We start from the raw sequence: 17209 nt of genomic DNA, 5'->3' as shown, positions 1-17209 counted from the left end.
CGCAACAAGCAGCATCATTGTACGTTTTGTCTCTGGCTAGTTTTTGACTTTTATTCTCTGAGTGTATCTCATGGCGTTTCTTTGAAATACTTTTAAATGATAAACCCTTAAATAAACGATCTCACTTCAAATGCATGTCCCATCTTTCATAATTTATTTTCCACAGTGAAGCCATTGAAAGGTATATCATCAATATACACTATATTATACTCTGAGGTGGAGGTTAGAAGTTAGCACACAATATAAAGATATTTAATACATAAAGTTCTTTAACAAAAAATACAGTAAAATAAAATTATATTTAAAAATCCCACACCAAAATGCACATAAATCCCAGTTATTGCTGTGAGAAAATCTCACATCGTACAGGTGGCATGAATCTGATCAGACTAATACTATAACATTTACACTTTAATCATCATTCCAGTTTCACCCATGAATCTCGCTATGAATCATCCAAGTAGTTGCTATGACCTTTTATCTCAGTTGATTGTCTTAAAAGTGGAATCATTTGTTTCAGAATGTTTTGTACATACATCCTGTCAAATATTCATTTTCACATAACAACAGCACGTTGTTGGTAAAGATGAGAATACAAACAGTTACTTTCATGGAAACACTCAAACACAAATACTTCAGTTTCGGGTTGTGTGAGAAATGAGGAGAAAGTGCCTGAAACTGCAACCATTTCCCCCCAACATGCAACGTGTGTTTCATATGACAAGATTCTCTTCAGTGTTCACATAACACTTGGAGTCTCAGGGAGGGTATTGATCTAGGATCAGCTCCTTCCAGTCCATATAAAATGCATTCGCCAAGATTTGAACGGTAAACGCTGGTCCTAGAGCAGCGCTACACCAAGCAGCTTTAAAAATGAGATAGCATCTGTTTATCTTGTTGTGTCTGCTAGCATCTTTTCCGGGTCTTTGTGGTTCCTTTGAGGATTATGTAAGGCAGTCCAATGGCCCAGTTATTCCGTGGCCAGTACTGCAGGTCCGGGAGGGAATAAGGGATCTCCAGACTCGCATCCATGTAAGCGACCAAAGTGGTACCGTAAGCTGTGGCCACCACAATCAGAATGTGCCTGAACAGAGAGGTGGAGATTTAAAAAAAAAAAAAAAAAAAAGATTTACATGACAATCCGATTTAAGAAAAAAAAAATGTGTGTGTGTGTATATATAAATATATATATATATGTATGACAGTCTGGAAGTCTGGACAATGTGGCTTAGCCCTGTAAGGCCTGACATAATTTTTAATGGCAGTTTATTCATTTTTTTTAATTGAAACTTTAGACAAAATGTTAAATATCTAAAATACTTTTTGTTGTGTATCATATTGATACATCAGGTTTTTATGGGTCATATAGTATTATATAGGAGAATATGGAACTCAGACTCAAAACACCTCAATTTTATTCAGAGGCACAAACTTGAGCAAAAATATGCAGTTTGGTGCAGTTGCTGATATTTAAATGACCAAATTCTGATAGCTTGTAATGTAAATGACTTGAGATCTTTATCATACAGAATACAACAGTGGCCAAAAGTGAATTTTATATATTTAATTGTCTTAATATTTTTCATACGTGGGTAGAACAAAACACAAAACATAATGTAAGGTATTTATCCAAAAAACTTATTTAGCAAAAAATGAGCTACAGCCACAAGGTTTATTTGAATATGCAAAGAAAAATGCATTAAAAAAGCAATCATTGACTAAACGTAATCAATTATTAATATTTTGTAGGTTCTCTCTTGTTTTTGCATGTGCTCATAATTATTTTTGACAACTTGGCCAAAAGTTATGTCCGCATAATTTGGCATATTTCATTGCGTTATCACAAATAATAATGATAATAATGAATAATATTTGAGTAAAGGGTGAAGATGTCAATTTCCCTAGGCCACTACTGTACTTACTTAAAATTCAAATAAATATCAGTAACTCTAAATCTCCAAATAATGTTATAGTAAGATGATATTTTAATACTCTGTACTTTTTATTGTGGGTGACAAAACATATACAATAAATGCATGCATTTTTTGTGTCCGAATTCATAATTTTCCTAAAAAAAAAAAAAATGTCACATATCAAATTGATCTACAATATTTCCATTATAAGATATTCTTTAATTAAAAAAAAAAAATTCAATTGACTTTTTGAGTTGTGGTGTTTCAAAGACCTAAAATGCCAGGTGGTGCGACCAGCGAATTTACATTTAAAAGTATCCATTCCCACTGCGACTGCAAAATGAAGTAAGAAATATAAAATGTAAACCATTATATAATTTATACAAATAATAAAAACATAAAAACTCCTTATGAAAAATTGTGTTCTGAACACATGGAATAGTGTCAGTTTATATGAATTGGACTAAAAGGGCAATACATAGAAAAGGGAAAGAGAATTTACCATGTGATACGCATTTTACAATGATTCATATGTATTTTGTATATGTATATTATTTTAAATTACTATATGGTCGCACCACCTGACATTTTCTGGGTGGTAAAATCAGAAATCTTGTTTAATAATGAATTAATGCTGTCTTAAAAGCTGTAAAACCAATATGAATCAACACCATACATTTTTTGGACATAAAAATGCATTTTAATGCTCTTTTGCTTAAAATTATTATTTTTTTATCTTAAAGAAATTATTATTTTTCTTATTTGTCATTGACCCAAATACATTTTAACATGATATTTCTAAAACATGATGTATGGATAATCAGTTGCTTCCGGCGGGTAATTGTTCATCTTGAAATATTACTAACAATATAAAACGTATTCTTACGCCAATAAAGATTTCACAACAAAAAGACGATTTTTACAATTGTAAGAAAAAGCCTTTTACTTGCTAAAAAAGTATATACAACATAAAGAACAGTTTTAGCGGCAAAGCTTTGATCGTGTTTATAATCTTCGAGATTTGCATATTAATCACGATTCAGTGGTATTTATTTACAGGGTTAAATTGTGCTCAACATACAGCAGAAAAGCATGGCTCACTCACCAGATACCGTGCAGATAACAGAAGCCCAGTTTCTGCCAGAAGCTGCAGCCGAAGCGATCGCTAACCCAACAGAAGATGGCCAGGACCCACAGGCCAGTGGACGACCAGGCCAGACGCAGCACTCGCTCATCTGTGCAACTGTTTGACAAATAGATCAGTATTGAATGAGAGTGAAAACAAGAAATGCAAGTGGACAACACCTGAAAAAGATGAATGCACATGCTTTACCTCCTTAACTCCATAAACAGAGAGAAGAAGATATGGATGCCAAAGAAGTTGAGAGCGTAGGCATTGGCCGTAGGTTTGACAAAAGAGGACAGAGTGCTTATGACAGTGATGATCAGGACCACACGAGAGAACGTTCTCCTGAGAAAGGACAAAACAAAGAAAGAGAGACCACGCTTTAGACTGCAGATAGTCTAGTCATCTAAAATGTTCAAAATAATAATGGAAAATCAGGGGAATCTATAGATTGGGGTCAGTAACTTTCTTAAGATGCAAGCTTAAAACATCAGCAAATCATCTCATTTAGCTTTCAAGCATTTAAATATTAATATAAGGCTGGATGGACCCTTACTGAGAAAGCTGTGGAAGCCATCTCTCCCACAGTGAGATCAGAATATGATGCTGCAGGTTAAAACAGGGTTACTGTTACACAAACGGAAGACTGTAAATGGATCCTTTAATTGCTCCTATTTTTACAGAGCTGCAGATGCAGATTTTTTTTGTAGGAGGAAGACAAGTTCATGCCATGAACCATAGAAACAGACCTCTCTATGTAATGGCATGGTACAGACCATGGTACAGAAGCAGAAAAAAAGATGAGATTGTTACCTGTCCTTAACAAAAGATGGGAAGTGTCTGCGTGGGAACCACAGGGAGTAGCCAATAGCCAAAACCCACAGGATTGACAGCTCGTCCAGCATCTGGCCCATAAAACTCAAAGTCATGTGAAAATACATGGAGAAGAGACCTGAAGAGAGAGAGAGACATCATGAAAAGGAGAAAAACGCAACACTACATTTTTCTAGTCAAATGTCCCTTTTCTCTAGGAAATGGAAGTAAAATGGGATGTGAATACAGGTTGACTTTAATAGGTTGACATGTATAAGGTGGTCATGCAAATGCCATAAAAATGTATTTTATTGAGGTTGAGCAAAACATCTGCATTCTTAGCTTATTCAACATGTGCTTGTCATTGCAGTTTTGACAAATACAGGAGAATTAAAAAAAAAGATATATAATTATTAATTTGGTAACATTTACAATAAGGTTGTATTGGTTAACATTAGTTAATGTGTTAGTTAACATGAACTAACCATTCACAACACCTCTGCTCAGCATTAGTTCATCTTTGTTAACGTTAGTTCATAAAAATACAGCTGTTCATGGTTTGTTCATGTTAGTTCACAGTGCATTAACTAATTTTAACAAGATTTTAATAATGCATTAGTAAAATGTTGAAATTAACATTAACCACTTAAACTCTGCGGACCCGGTACAGGGTCCGGAATGACATCATCATGTATATACCTTTAATTTTAAATGTCTGTGGAGGAGCTCTGACCTCATATGTGGTACCATTTCTGGAGACATGCATCACTTTGGCATTTGTTTTACAAAAGGTAACTTATTTACACTAAATTACCATTGGTAATGGTACCATTTCCGTCTGGATTTGGCCTACCCAAATTGAAAAACTTCCCATACCCACATGCAGTGGTCTAAATTCAAACTTTTGGTGTCATTTTACAGGAAACCCTTTGAAGTTACATAAACCACTGCTAAAAGTGACAAACATGAAAGTATATGTTGTCTGAGGTGTAATATCTCTCCCAAAAAAGAGATGCCTTTTGATTTGTTGGTTGTAAATTCAGTTTTGAAAGTGTGTAACTCAGGCCCTGTGTGCTCTAGCACCCTGCAGACAGTTTGGGCTGTTTCCACTAAATTCCAGAAAATGCTGAAAAAAAGATTTTTGTGTGTATGCAAGATTTATTCAAATGAATCAGAATGGAGGAATATGACCTTTTTTATTTCATTTCCGTTTGCCCCCCCCCCCCCCCCCATCCCCATATACAGTGGTATCAATGCAATATCCCTGTGTCTTTTTTACAGAATACCCTGAAATTACAAACACTTCTGAAAGTGATAAATAGTATAGTATATGTTGTGTTTGATATAATAAACATATAAAAATGTTTAAAAAACAGACAAACAAAATAGGCTTTTTTGATTTTTTGGTTATAAATTCATATATCTCAGGCCCTGTGTGCTCTGCACCCTGCAGAAAGTTTTGGCTGTTTCCAGCATATATCAGCAAACACTGGAGAAAATAATTAAATGACACTGGGATATTGCAATTATACCACTGTATAGTGGTATTGGTAAAAAATATTTTTTCCACTATCTTCTGGAATTTAGTGGAAACAGCCCAAAATGTCTGCAGGGTGCTAGAGCACACAGGGCCTGAGTTACGCACTTTCAAAACTGAATTTATATTTAAAAATAATAATAATCAAAAAGTGTCTATTTTTTGGGGGGAGGGGGGGGGTATAACAGCTTAGACAACATATACTTACATGTTTATCACTTTTAGCAGTGGTTTATGTAACTTCAAAGGGTTTCCTGTAAAATGACACCAAATTTTGAATTTAGACCACTGTATGTGGCTATGGGAAGCTTTTCAATTTGTGTAGGCCAAATCCAGGCGGAAATCCCAAAAATGGTCCCAGAGCTCAACAAAGATGAATAAATGCTTTATAAGTGCTGTTCATTATTAGTTCATGTTAACTAATGTAGTTAACTAATCTTAAATAAAGAACCTTATTGTAAAGTGTTACCCTTATTTTTTATAATGCAATTTTATACTTTATAACCAATATTTTAAATAATAATAATTTTAACATGGTTTTCTTGCATTTCTGGTGTATTCATTTGCAAATTTTGCATGTCAAATTTTTTGTTGCGTTTTCTAGTTCGTATAAAATCACACTTGTTGGCTTATTTTGCCACAAACAAACAAAATCAAAGGGACATTTCATAAATGCATTTATTTGAATGAATCAGTGGATTTCAGTTTAGCTGGCTTTAGATTTGATTTGGCTATTGAACAATGCTGCCCCCTACTGGATTGTTAATGTCACGAGTTCAACCCCTTTTAGATTCAACTTTCACACTAACCTACAAAGACCATCATGATCCAGACCAGATGCACAGCCAGGTTTCTTTCCTTGGCATACGGGTGCAGCAGGTAGAGCATTATGGGTGCGATCACAAAGAAGAACAAACTGCTCATCTGAAGGAGGAACAAATGCTGAATCAGAAATACTCAAACTCAAATCCTATGATGCCCCTAAATGTGGTTTTGTAGCATAGTCGCATTGACTTTTATGCATTTTGTATTATACAGAACCATAAATAATACCTGGATGGGCTGAACTTAACAGCACTTGATTCTATCACTTACATTGTGCCTGAGTCACTGGCTGAAGATGTGTAATTATAGTGGGTGTAGTAATCAAAGTAGTTAACAATGCCACAAATAGGATTCCTCTAGTGTTAATGGCTGAATTGAGAATGATTCACAGTGACTAATGTGTGAAAGGATTTGCAGCCCGTCTGTTATGCTCATACCGTGTTGAAATATTCCACGACATTCTCTGAATGTTTATAGTTGTCTTCACACCAGTCCACTTCAGAGCTCTCGTAGGAAAACACACCTGCCATTTTGTCATGGGATGGGAATTACGGGATCTCTGAGAGAAAGAGAGACCGTTTTATTATTCTCTGTTATGATACGTCAAAAATTCTATGGCTTACTCTGTGTTGAAGAACAAAACACTTGCCATGGTGATTGTTGTCTTTACACAGAGGAGTGTTCTAGACTCTACTGTGACAGAATGGAGATACTGAACAAAAGCAAATATCTGCCTTTTTGGTGTCTCTAGTAGATACACAAATTTTATTAAAGGACGGGCTGTTCACACAAGACAGTGGATGTTTTTCCACTGTATTCAATGTAAACACGTGGGCCCTCGTGCTCATGTAAAAACTTTATTTTTAGATGTATTATAAAACCACGCGTACGCCAGAACACGCGCAAAATTGCTAAACTCCACTAATAAAAGTGTGATGTTTCATATAAATGTGTATCTCAACATGAAGTTTAAATTAATTCCGTTTACTTCATTACTTCGCTCACTCCAGTAAGAGAGTGCGTACGTAAGAGTGCGTAAGTATTTTAATAAATCCCAATATGTGCGTGGAAAATTGCGTACGCAACGTTTAGGCTATCAGACCCCCAAGGTGACATTTTTTGAGCTGACAAAGTTTTCAGACAGCCAATGGAGTGTCTATAGAGTTTATCTCTTTGTTGATTTGAATTTTACTGCAGACATAGCCTAATGCATAACGGATAACATCGCTTTAAATCAATAACTTGTTTAAATAGGTCCTAGAGCACAAGTACCTACAGATCCAGCAGTAAAAGTGGTTATAATATGATTTTAGCCTGTTGGTTTTGTGATATTGATACAACTACATCCTATCATTACCCGGCAGAGCACGGGAAAAGTGAATCCTCTGGATAATGAATTAATTGGTAGGGGTCGGGGAGCGCACAGACTTGAGAAAGCACACAAACACTATTAGCTACAATAACCGAAACGGCTGATGATGGAAATGCATCACTATAAACTATCTCGAATCAATACCAAACGACCGTACGCTTAAATAAAAAGAAACAAACTACGGCTTACCTGTGAAAAACGCATCCACAGCCGCGCGCTCTATGTGTCAGGTTTAAGTAGAGGAGAAATGTCCCCGATCCTGTTACGCGGGTCTCGCGCTGTGACATCACCTGGAGGGTTCAAGTGAAACCGAGCAAACGGTGGAAGTGCCATTCCTCCTCATCGGGCCATTGTATCGTGAACCTGTCAGCGCGCTATGAAGACAGACCTGAAACGCGCCGTTTTACATGACAACGGCTGGCCTGGCACGCGCGTTCCCGCCTCCGGCAAGAACTGAGGTCAATCTACCTGCACCTCACCTGTCGACTCTTTGACGACCTTCAACTCATAAACTAAAAATTTAAAATATTCATATTTCATGCCTTCACCGACATTAAAATTCGTTGAAAGGAATGCCGTTGCCGCCTCACACAGAACCTCCTTTACAAAAGTTTACCTTGGAAACCAGTTTCAGCCATAGTTGCTCTCAGGTTACTACGCGTGTTACTTTTTTTGAGGAGACAATGATTTATTACAAATTCATAGTAGAATATTTTAACTAATTTTAACTCATATTTTAAGTAGGCTACATTAGTTTATTTATTTAGCTTATTTAGAGGTAGTAGTTTGTCCTTAATGTATTATTTATTTTATAAAAAAGTGGTTATACATAATACGTTTGTGTCCACACACACACACACACACACACACACACACACACACACACACACACACACACACACACACACACACACACACACACACACACACACACACACACACACACATCAAGCATAACATTATGACCACTGACAGGTGAAGTGAATTAGTGGGTGGGATATATTAGCAACAAGTGAATATTTTGTCCTCAAAGTTGGTGTGTTAGAAGGAAAAATGGGCAAGCGCAAGGATTTGAACTAGTTTGACAAGGGCCAAATTGGGATGGCTAGACGACTGGGTCAGAGCATGTCCAAAAGTGCAGCTCTTGTGGGGTGTTCCCGGTCTGCAGTGGTCAGTATCTATCAAAAGTGGTCCAAGGAAGGAACAGTGGTGAACCGGTGACAGGGTCATGGGCGCGGCCAAGGCTCATTGATGCACGTGGGGAGCAAAGGCTGGCCAGTGTGGTCCGATCAAACAGACGAGCTACTGTAGCTCAAATTGCTCAAGAAGTTAATGCTGATTCTGATAGAAAGGTGTCAGAATACACAGTGTATCGCAGTTTGTTGCATAGTCGCAGACCAGTCAGGCTGCCCATGCTGACCCCTATCCAACGCCGAAAGCACCAACAGTGTTGTCATAATATTATGCCTGATTGGTGTGTGTATATATATATATATATATATATATATATATATATATATATATATATATATATATATATATATATATATATATATATATATATACATATATATGAACAATTGTGTTACTAAATATTATCATATTTTTGTAAATATTGGTTAAATATGTGCCAGCCAGAGATGGTGTACTTCTCTTTGATGGGCCTAGTTTTCCCCAAGGTTTCTACCTCATCCTATCTAACAATCTTAGGGCGTTTTCCCATGCGACTGTCACTTTTGGCTCGTTTCACTGGGGGTTTGTGAGGCTCTATTTTCTCCAAGCTGCTTTGGAACAATATGTATTGTGCAAAGGGCTATACAAATACATTGAGTGTAATTAAATTGAACAGACACAATCACCAAGAACACCACTTAACGTGATTAAAACAAGCATACAAAGATCATTTCCACTACTGTCATCTCATGGAAAACAAAAGACAATTGCTTATCAAGCTGATTCAAGATTCAATCATTTTAAAACAGTAACTTGCAGGTATTTTGGGTGCTATGGTAAATTAGATTATATAAAATCTCTGATTACCCATTAACTGAAACTCCAGCTTTTAACCCAGGGGAACATTGAGGTTGGTTACATACATATATTTGAAGACATACTAAGATGAAACTGCCATCATAAACATGCAGATCTCATGCACATATCCAAGGTTAAGTCTGTATTTGTTTTCACACTCATCAACATGCTAGATTTTGCATAAATGTTTAGCATGGAAAATGAGGGATGATTCTGACATTTCCTCTTGTTGTAGTGTCTCCATGCACCTGTTAGGGAGAGAACTTTCAGTCTGAACTCACCTGCTCAACCAGTCCACCCACCTGCATAGAAAGAATATGTTTTTCTGTCATTCACTTGTCTGTCAAAGACACCTCTTTGTGCCAGGCTAATAACCTCTATTCTACTACAAATGCAATCCAAATATCATATGGAATATGTTTACACAGAAATTAGGTGAAGGGGAAAGAAAGACAGAAAATATGTTTCTGTGGCGATGTTGCTTAGGCTTGGTCCCAACTTTCAGGAACAACACAGTTTACTGTCCAAGGGGCAAATCGTTTTCATTGCCTCGAGAGGTACTGTATAACTACATACTTCCTGATGAAAACATGATCAGAAACTCAGTTCGAAAAAAGAGGGAACTGGACACATTGTAATTTACATATTCCATATCTATGAGAATATCCCCAGGTTTCACAGACAAGGTTTAAGTGCAGTTTTATCTGAAAGCAACTTGGACTGACATATCTTAAAATAATTCAGTGCCATTGTTTTGTCTCAAGATGCACACCTAAGGCATGTTTATATAAGCTACTTAAATGTCCTCATTGAACTAAAGCCTAACCCTGGTTTAACCTAAACCCTGTCTGTGAAACCAGGCCTGTAATGACTTTCTGTGGCTTAACTGGTAAAATATTTTTTTCTTTTATATATTGATGTAGAACAGCATTGAAATCTTTTTAAACAAAGCTCTCTTTAATACTGTTAGTACCACAGACATCAATTTATTTTTTGATTGAATATTTTAAGAGACAATAGATACAAAAAAAGATAAAACATCATTCAAGGTATTTAATATATATCAATTTTTTTTTTTACACATACAGTTTTTTCAGGAAATTTGACAAAAATAAAGGACAATACTGTGATTGTGATTGCTGTTCTTCCATTAAAAAACAGTTCTTGAAAAACTTTCAAACTGCACAACAGCACAATAGCGCTGTCAAGTGGTCATTTGTGGGCAGTGCAGAGTCTTTGTAAACAGTGTATGCTCAATCTTAGCCTGAAAACAAATTCTTCTTTTTAGTAAAAAAATAATTACAAAAATGGTTAAATTAAAAAAAAGTTAAAACAAACTCTAAAACATCTCGTCACTGGCTTGAGTGCAAATTCCCAGAGCCTAAGAGATTCCGTGAACTAGGAGGTTAAAGGTCAAAAGTCAGGTGCTGGTTCATCAGTGCTGTCTACCTCGTTGGTGTGCAGACTTCAGATCTTCTCCACATAGTTCCCAGGAAAAAGACCCTCCTTCCCATTAATCCGCCCTCTCCACCACCCTGATGGATCTACAGGAAAACCAGTGGAATATTAGAAACAATTCTAAATCTAAAACTCAAAATTCTGTCTTATTTCCAGGTCTCACCTTCATTGATTAGCTCTATGATGTCACTGGCGTCAAAGCTAATTTCATCCACATCCTGGCCAAAATACTGATAAAGTGCTCTGCATCGAGGGCCCTGCGGTCGTGGCTGAGCTTTGGGACGGCTAGAGGGCGCCGGGGGAGGCCGTTGGCTGATGCTCCTTTTCCGCTGCATTCTGGTGAGATTTTAGACTCTTTAGTACTTACAAAAATTGGATTTGAGATGTTTTTTTAGGTGCAAGTCTGTCTGTGTTCTCTTACCCTGACATGCCCTGATCAGGCACATTGAGGAAGTCGAGGTTCGTGGACTGATTCTGGGCCGGCCTGGAGCCTCTTTGATTCTTCTGCGATCCCAGTTTAGGTAGAGCGTTGCTTGGTGGAGGGTTCTGTCTCAATGGCATGGAGTAAGTCACGTCTCTCTGCTGCTGCTTCTGCTGAGTGCCAGCCCGGTTAAACTGTGCAGCCCCGTTCTGATGGCCCCCTGTTAAAAATACACATTATAAAAGGGTTCTGGTGGCTAAGTGTGCATCATACCGGTTAGGTTTTTGTATGATTTATAATATTGTTAATAAAATTTAAGCCAGAGACTAAAAATAGCCGCGTTTCCACCGCAGGAACTTTCCCCAGGAATTAGGGACTTTGGGGTGGTACTCTGTGTGTTTCGACCGCAGGGACCAGGGTCTAAATGAAGTTCCATGTAAATATCCCCCCACCCCCCCTAAAACGGCCCTGCTCGTGAGGTAGTACTTTCGGGGTGGGACTTGGGCACTGAACATGCTGATTGGTTGAGTTCATGCAGCATTTTGATTGGTTGACTCCACGCAGCATTTTATTTCAACCACCATTTTTAAAAGTCTGTTGCGGTGCGTGCAGTAAGAGTTGTTTGCTATTCGAATCAACAATGAAGTTTAAAAAATACGACAGATGGACCGACGAGGTTAGGGCTTTATTAAGCTTATATGCAGAGGACGAAATCCAGTGGGAACTGGAAAGTTGTGCGCAGTCCTACGTCACCGGACTAATCTTCACACAAACGCAGACAGCGACAGAACTGGAGGAGAAGAAGTTCCTGGGAAAAAAATCCTGGGACAAATTGTTCCGGGTAATTTTGGTGGAAACTGGGCTTAAGTCACCATTGCCCAAGACTTACTCCTAAAAGGTCCCATGGCATGACATTTTCATTTTATGAGGTTTTTCAACATTAATATGAGTTCCCCTAGCCTGAATATTGTCCCCAAGTGGCTAGAAATTTTGATCGGTGTAAACAGAGTTCTGGCTGTCTTTCTCTGCCTTTGAGAAAATGACAGCCAAGACGAGCTGATCTTGATCCTCGTTAAATCACGCCCCCTCCGCTCATTTCAAATGCAAAGATGTCAGCCAATCACAACAGTGGGCGTTTTTACTGAAGTCTCACAGCAGACACGCCCCTTGAAACAGGGCATACAGCCAGAGGGCAAACATCAGTGTAGAAAAAATTAATTTTATTTCTAAATTATGACATTTTATGATGTGAAAATCATACTAACAATATAAGTACACCTCAGAATACATTATAAAATAAAATAAAAAATCCATGCCATGGGACCTTTAAGGCTAACCAGAGTAGAATCTGTTTTGAGCTTTGGTTCCTCCTAAGGTTTATTTATTCTCAGGGCGTTTTCTCTTGTAAAAAAAGAAGTTTGCCTAATTGTATTGAATGCGCACTTGTTGTACTTTAAGTCTTAAAATATATTTCATATTTCATAATATATTTTATAACTGGTGGACAATATAAAATAAAAGCCACTTAAGTGTACTTCAAGAAAGTACACTTTCATGACTTTCTTAACACACTTAAGTACACTTAAAAAGTGCACTTTGTAGTAATGTCAACTTAAAAGTTACTTTAAAGTACATTTTAAATCCCGTTTTAATAATTTTTTGTTGTGTTTTAAAGAAGTATACTTGCTTTGACATACTAACGCACATGTAAAGTTAATATATTTTTATTATACCATGGTCTGTCTGAATCCTCGATTCTGATTGGTTGTAAGGTGTGCGATAAAACCGTTTAATAAACAGGTAGTTCCAAGTCAGCTGAATCACCATTCTATATTAATGCTCTATTTTCATTAAAGCGCACACACAGAGAGCTTTAAATTTAATGCACAGCTAGCCGTGGATTATCCCTTACATATCCTAAATTGCATGTACTAAAATATAAATATATTTAAATATATGACATACACGCTTCAAATTACCTATATATTTTAATTTACCATAAATGCTTGTCAGTACATTCAACAGTACACTTTAACCATATTTCAAAGACAATAGAAGTAATTATGAAATTACACATTGATGTAGGTAAAACTATATTATTTAAGTAGATATGAAACTATATTACATTTTCACTTATTTGTAATTACCATGCAATTCAATGCAAATCATCTTTTAAATTATACTATTTCTGTACTTTTTAAAAGTAAGTGTAGTTTTTTCACAAGGGTTGTCTTGCTTTTGTTCATTAGAGATATTGGCCTCTGTAATGCTCCGTAAAGCACAGATCACAACATAAATTGGTAAAACTTCAAGGTTTTGAGGTTTCAACATTTTGATTAACTTTGCAGAGACTATAGCTACAGCAACTGGAGAATATAAATTTGTCCACATGGTTCAACGCAAAAATTCAACTTGATACATAAATTAGGAGTTTTTATACCTCTTTGCCGTGGCTGGCTTCTTCCTCCAGAACTCTGTGGTATTCCCTTCCTGGTTGGCTCTGGAGAAAAACAAAAATTGAAGCTCATTGAAGAGATTTTGTGCAACAGCTGACACTTCATCCATTCAACCATCTTACGTACTGGATGTCTTTGGTAGTCCATCTGTTATAGAGACAGAAAGGGTCTTTCCTGCAGGTTTGATCACAGCTGCCTCAGTCGGTCCCCTCTGGAATGCCACCACACGGGTGCCGCCTCCTCCCCAGCCCTCCTTTTTCACATGGAACTCCAGCCTGCACAAAACATTACCATTCATTTATGCTCTGCACTGGAATGAGATAAATGAGAAACGAGATAGAGTAATCGCCACCTGTCGCTGAAGGACAATGAGAGTTTGCTTCGGGTTTGCTCCTCATAGCGCTTGCACAGCAGACTGAGGAACTCCGTTTTAAACGTGGACTCCAGCAGACTGTCATACTCAGTATCATGAAGGATGAAGAAGTCATCTTGCCTTGTGCTGGAGGGAAATGAAGAAAGACAATTTTTATATTTCCTAAAACTACTAGAATATGAAGGTTTCAATACAACATATTGGAACCAACCAATATAATTCCAATAATAAGCATTTGCCGATTGTTTTTTAGGGCATTTCTAGGGTGGTCTTGATCAGTGTTTCTCAACTGTTTTTGGCTTAAATACACTACTGTTCAAAAGTTTGGGGTCAGTAAAATGAATGCTTTCATTCAAGGATGCATTAAATTGATCAAATATTTGTGTTTCAAATAAAAGCTGTTCATTTCACGATTTTATTTCAAACAATAAGAAATGTTTCTTGCACAAAATCAGCATATTAGACTGATTTCTGAAGGATCATGTGACACTGAAGACTGGAGAAATTGCTGCTGAAAATTCTGTTTGGCATCACAATTGTGAAAGTTATTTCAACCTAAAATCAAAATAGAAAACCGTTATTTTAAATTATAATATAATTTAATTTTTAATCAAATAAATTCAGCCTTGGTGAGCATAAACACATAAAAACATTTAAACACTCCACCATTTTTGAAAATAAATTTTCTCATTTTCCAACTCCCCTAGAGTTAAACAGTTGAGTTTTACCGTTTTTGAATCCATTCAGCCGATCTCCGGGTCTGGCGGTAGCACTTTTAGCATAGCTTAGCATAGATCATTGAATCTGATTAGACCGTTAGCATCTCACTCAAAAAATGACCAAAGAGTTTCGATATTTTTCCTATTTAAAACTTGACTCTGTACTAAGACCGACAGAAAATTAAAAGTTGCGATTTTCTAGGCCAATATTGCTATCTGTCGATCTTAGTACACGATGTAACTACAGAAGAGTCAAGTTTTAAATAGGAATTATCTAAACTCTTTGGTCATTTTTTGAGCGAGATGCTAACGGTCTAATCAGATTCAATGATCTATGCTAAGCTATGTGTAACCCCTCCAGTTCGAACCACCCACTCCAAGCGGGGCTCGAACCCTGGTCCGCCAGCATGAGAGTTGGACGCTCTAACAAGGAGGCTAAAGACTGCAACCCCTAGCGTCAGTTGCTAGAGTGTCTATTGAGATCAGAGGAGTGAGGTTTTACTCGCACAGCAACTACTAGCTGGCCTCCGTTACATATGCTAAAAGTGCTACCGCCAGACCAGGAGATCAGCTGAATGGATTCGAAAACGGTAAAACACAACTGTTTAACTCTAGGGGAGTTGGAAAATGAGCCTATTTTCAAAAATAGTGGCGTGTTCCTTTAAAAGATTTCCTATCCTGGGGCTATCAGTAAACCTTCATCGACACCAAAACGTGTTCCTTTTAACTTGAGGATAAAAGATATAATTCCGTATTATCGTTTTAAGTATAAAATATGTAAAGCATTCTTGGGTGTGATTGCGGGAACATTTTTTTTTTAACAACAAATGTATATATATATATATATATATATGAAATCCAAGAAATTATATTTTATCATAAGCCAGCAAAAACTCCAATGGTGCTGGACGACTTATATGCCGAAGAAGAAGACTTATGAACAATTAACGACAGAAGATGAAAGAGGACATGACTAATGAGATATCACAAAGCACACAAAATGTTATTATTGACTCTGTAATTGATTTTCACATTATCTTTGTTCGTCTTTGATATATCATCATTAATCATCATCATCAAGAATAGACAAACAACATCCTTCAAATCCACCCCCCACCCCCGACTTTCATTATCTCTCAGACTTGACATATATGGCAGAAAAAAAAGAACTGAGCCGCCAGAAATATTAACTCATTTCCTGTTTGCTAATTTCTTTTGTGCACTTTGCAAACAGTTTGACCCTGCATAACTTCCGTATAAGGCATCTGGGCATTGTGCTAAAAGGTGCACCACGCATCCTGCTTATCATTATTTACAGGCCTCCAAAATATTCTCCGGCCTTTATTGATGACTTTACAGAGCTGTTATCAGCAATCTCATCTGAGTATGACTGTTTTGCTATTGCTGGGGATTTTAACATTCACATTGACAATGCTGAATCCAGTACAACAAAAGATCTCATGACTGTTCTTAACACTTTTGATTTGACACAACATGTACACGGACCCACACATGATCGTGGACACACTCTAGATTTACTTATCAGTAAGGGGCTAAACATTTCATCGATAGTTATTAAGGATGTGGCACTGTCTGATCATTTCTGTATTTTCTTTGATATATCAATCTCTCCTGCCATTGAAACTAGATCTGTCTCTGTCAAAAAGAGATGCTTAAATGAGAACACTAGTGTGCTGTTTATGAAGGCTATATATCTTACACCAAGCATATCTGCAGACTCTGTTGATTTTCTCTTTGACTCTTTTAACTCAAAAGTTAAGAGTGTAATTGATGATATTGCTCCTGTGAAAGTCAGAAAAAAGAGTGGCAAACAAAAAGCACCTTGGAGAAACTCAACAGCAGTGCAATTAATGAAAAGACAATGCAGGAAATCTGAACGCATGTGGCGAAAGACAAAACTTGTTGTCCATTACAACATTTATAAAAACAGTCTTCATGCTTTCAATGTGGAACTAGGCAAAGCTAGACAGACCTTCATTTCAAATATTATAAATAGAAACATAAACAACACACGCACTCTTTTTGCTACTGTTGAGAGACTAACAAACGCCCCGAGTCACATTCCCAGTGAAATGCTCTCAGACAGCAAATGCAGTGAGTTTGCTTCCTTCTTCTCCGAGAAAATCATTAATATCAGAAATGCG

At 36.9% G+C, this 17209-nt stretch overlaps 2 protein-coding genes across 3 annotated transcripts in view; both read right to left on the bottom strand.

The window, feature by feature from the left end:
• Positions 1–132: 132 nt before the first annotated feature.
• On the bottom strand, positions 133–8222 carry acer1 (alkaline ceramidase 1). Its single transcript, XM_079827457.1, has 7 exons — positions 7776–8222; positions 6652–6773; positions 6199–6313; positions 3853–3991; positions 3247–3384; positions 3019–3156; positions 133–1084 (listed from the first exon to the last, which is right to left on the bottom strand). The coding sequence occupies exons 2-7, from the start codon at positions 6742–6744 to the stop codon at positions 907–909; spliced, it is 801 nt and encodes a 266-aa protein (XP_079683583.1). The 5' UTR covers positions 6745–6773; positions 7776–8222; the 3' UTR covers positions 133–906.
• Positions 8223–9369: 1147 nt separating this feature from the next.
• myo1f (myosin IF) overlaps positions 9370–17209 on the bottom strand; it is a 30972-nt gene continuing 23132 nt past the window's right edge. Inside the window, exons 24-30 of one of the 2 annotated variants that reach the window (XM_079827437.1) lie at positions 14305–14451; positions 14079–14227; positions 13937–13996; positions 11497–11716; positions 11239–11411; positions 11067–11161; positions 9370–9919 (exon numbers count right to left, since the gene is read on the bottom strand). In XM_079827437.1, coding sequence (XP_079683563.1) covers positions 11085–11161; positions 11239–11411; positions 11497–11716; positions 13937–13996; positions 14079–14227; positions 14305–14451 — 826 coding nt within the window. In that variant the 3' untranslated portion in view covers positions 9370–9919; positions 11067–11084. Of the gene's footprint in view, positions 9920–10526; positions 11162–11238; positions 11412–11496; positions 11717–13936; positions 13997–14078; positions 14228–14304; positions 14452–17209 lie in introns of those variants that run through there. The other variant, XM_079827436.1, reaches the window with a different exon arrangement.

This window comes from Gobio gobio (genome assembly GCF_949357685.1).
Source record: "Gobio gobio genome assembly, chromosome: 10".
NCBI classification, from domain to species: domain Eukaryota; kingdom Metazoa; phylum Chordata; class Actinopteri; order Cypriniformes; family Gobionidae; genus Gobio; species Gobio gobio.
This window is presented reverse-complemented; position numbering and strand designations above follow the sequence as displayed.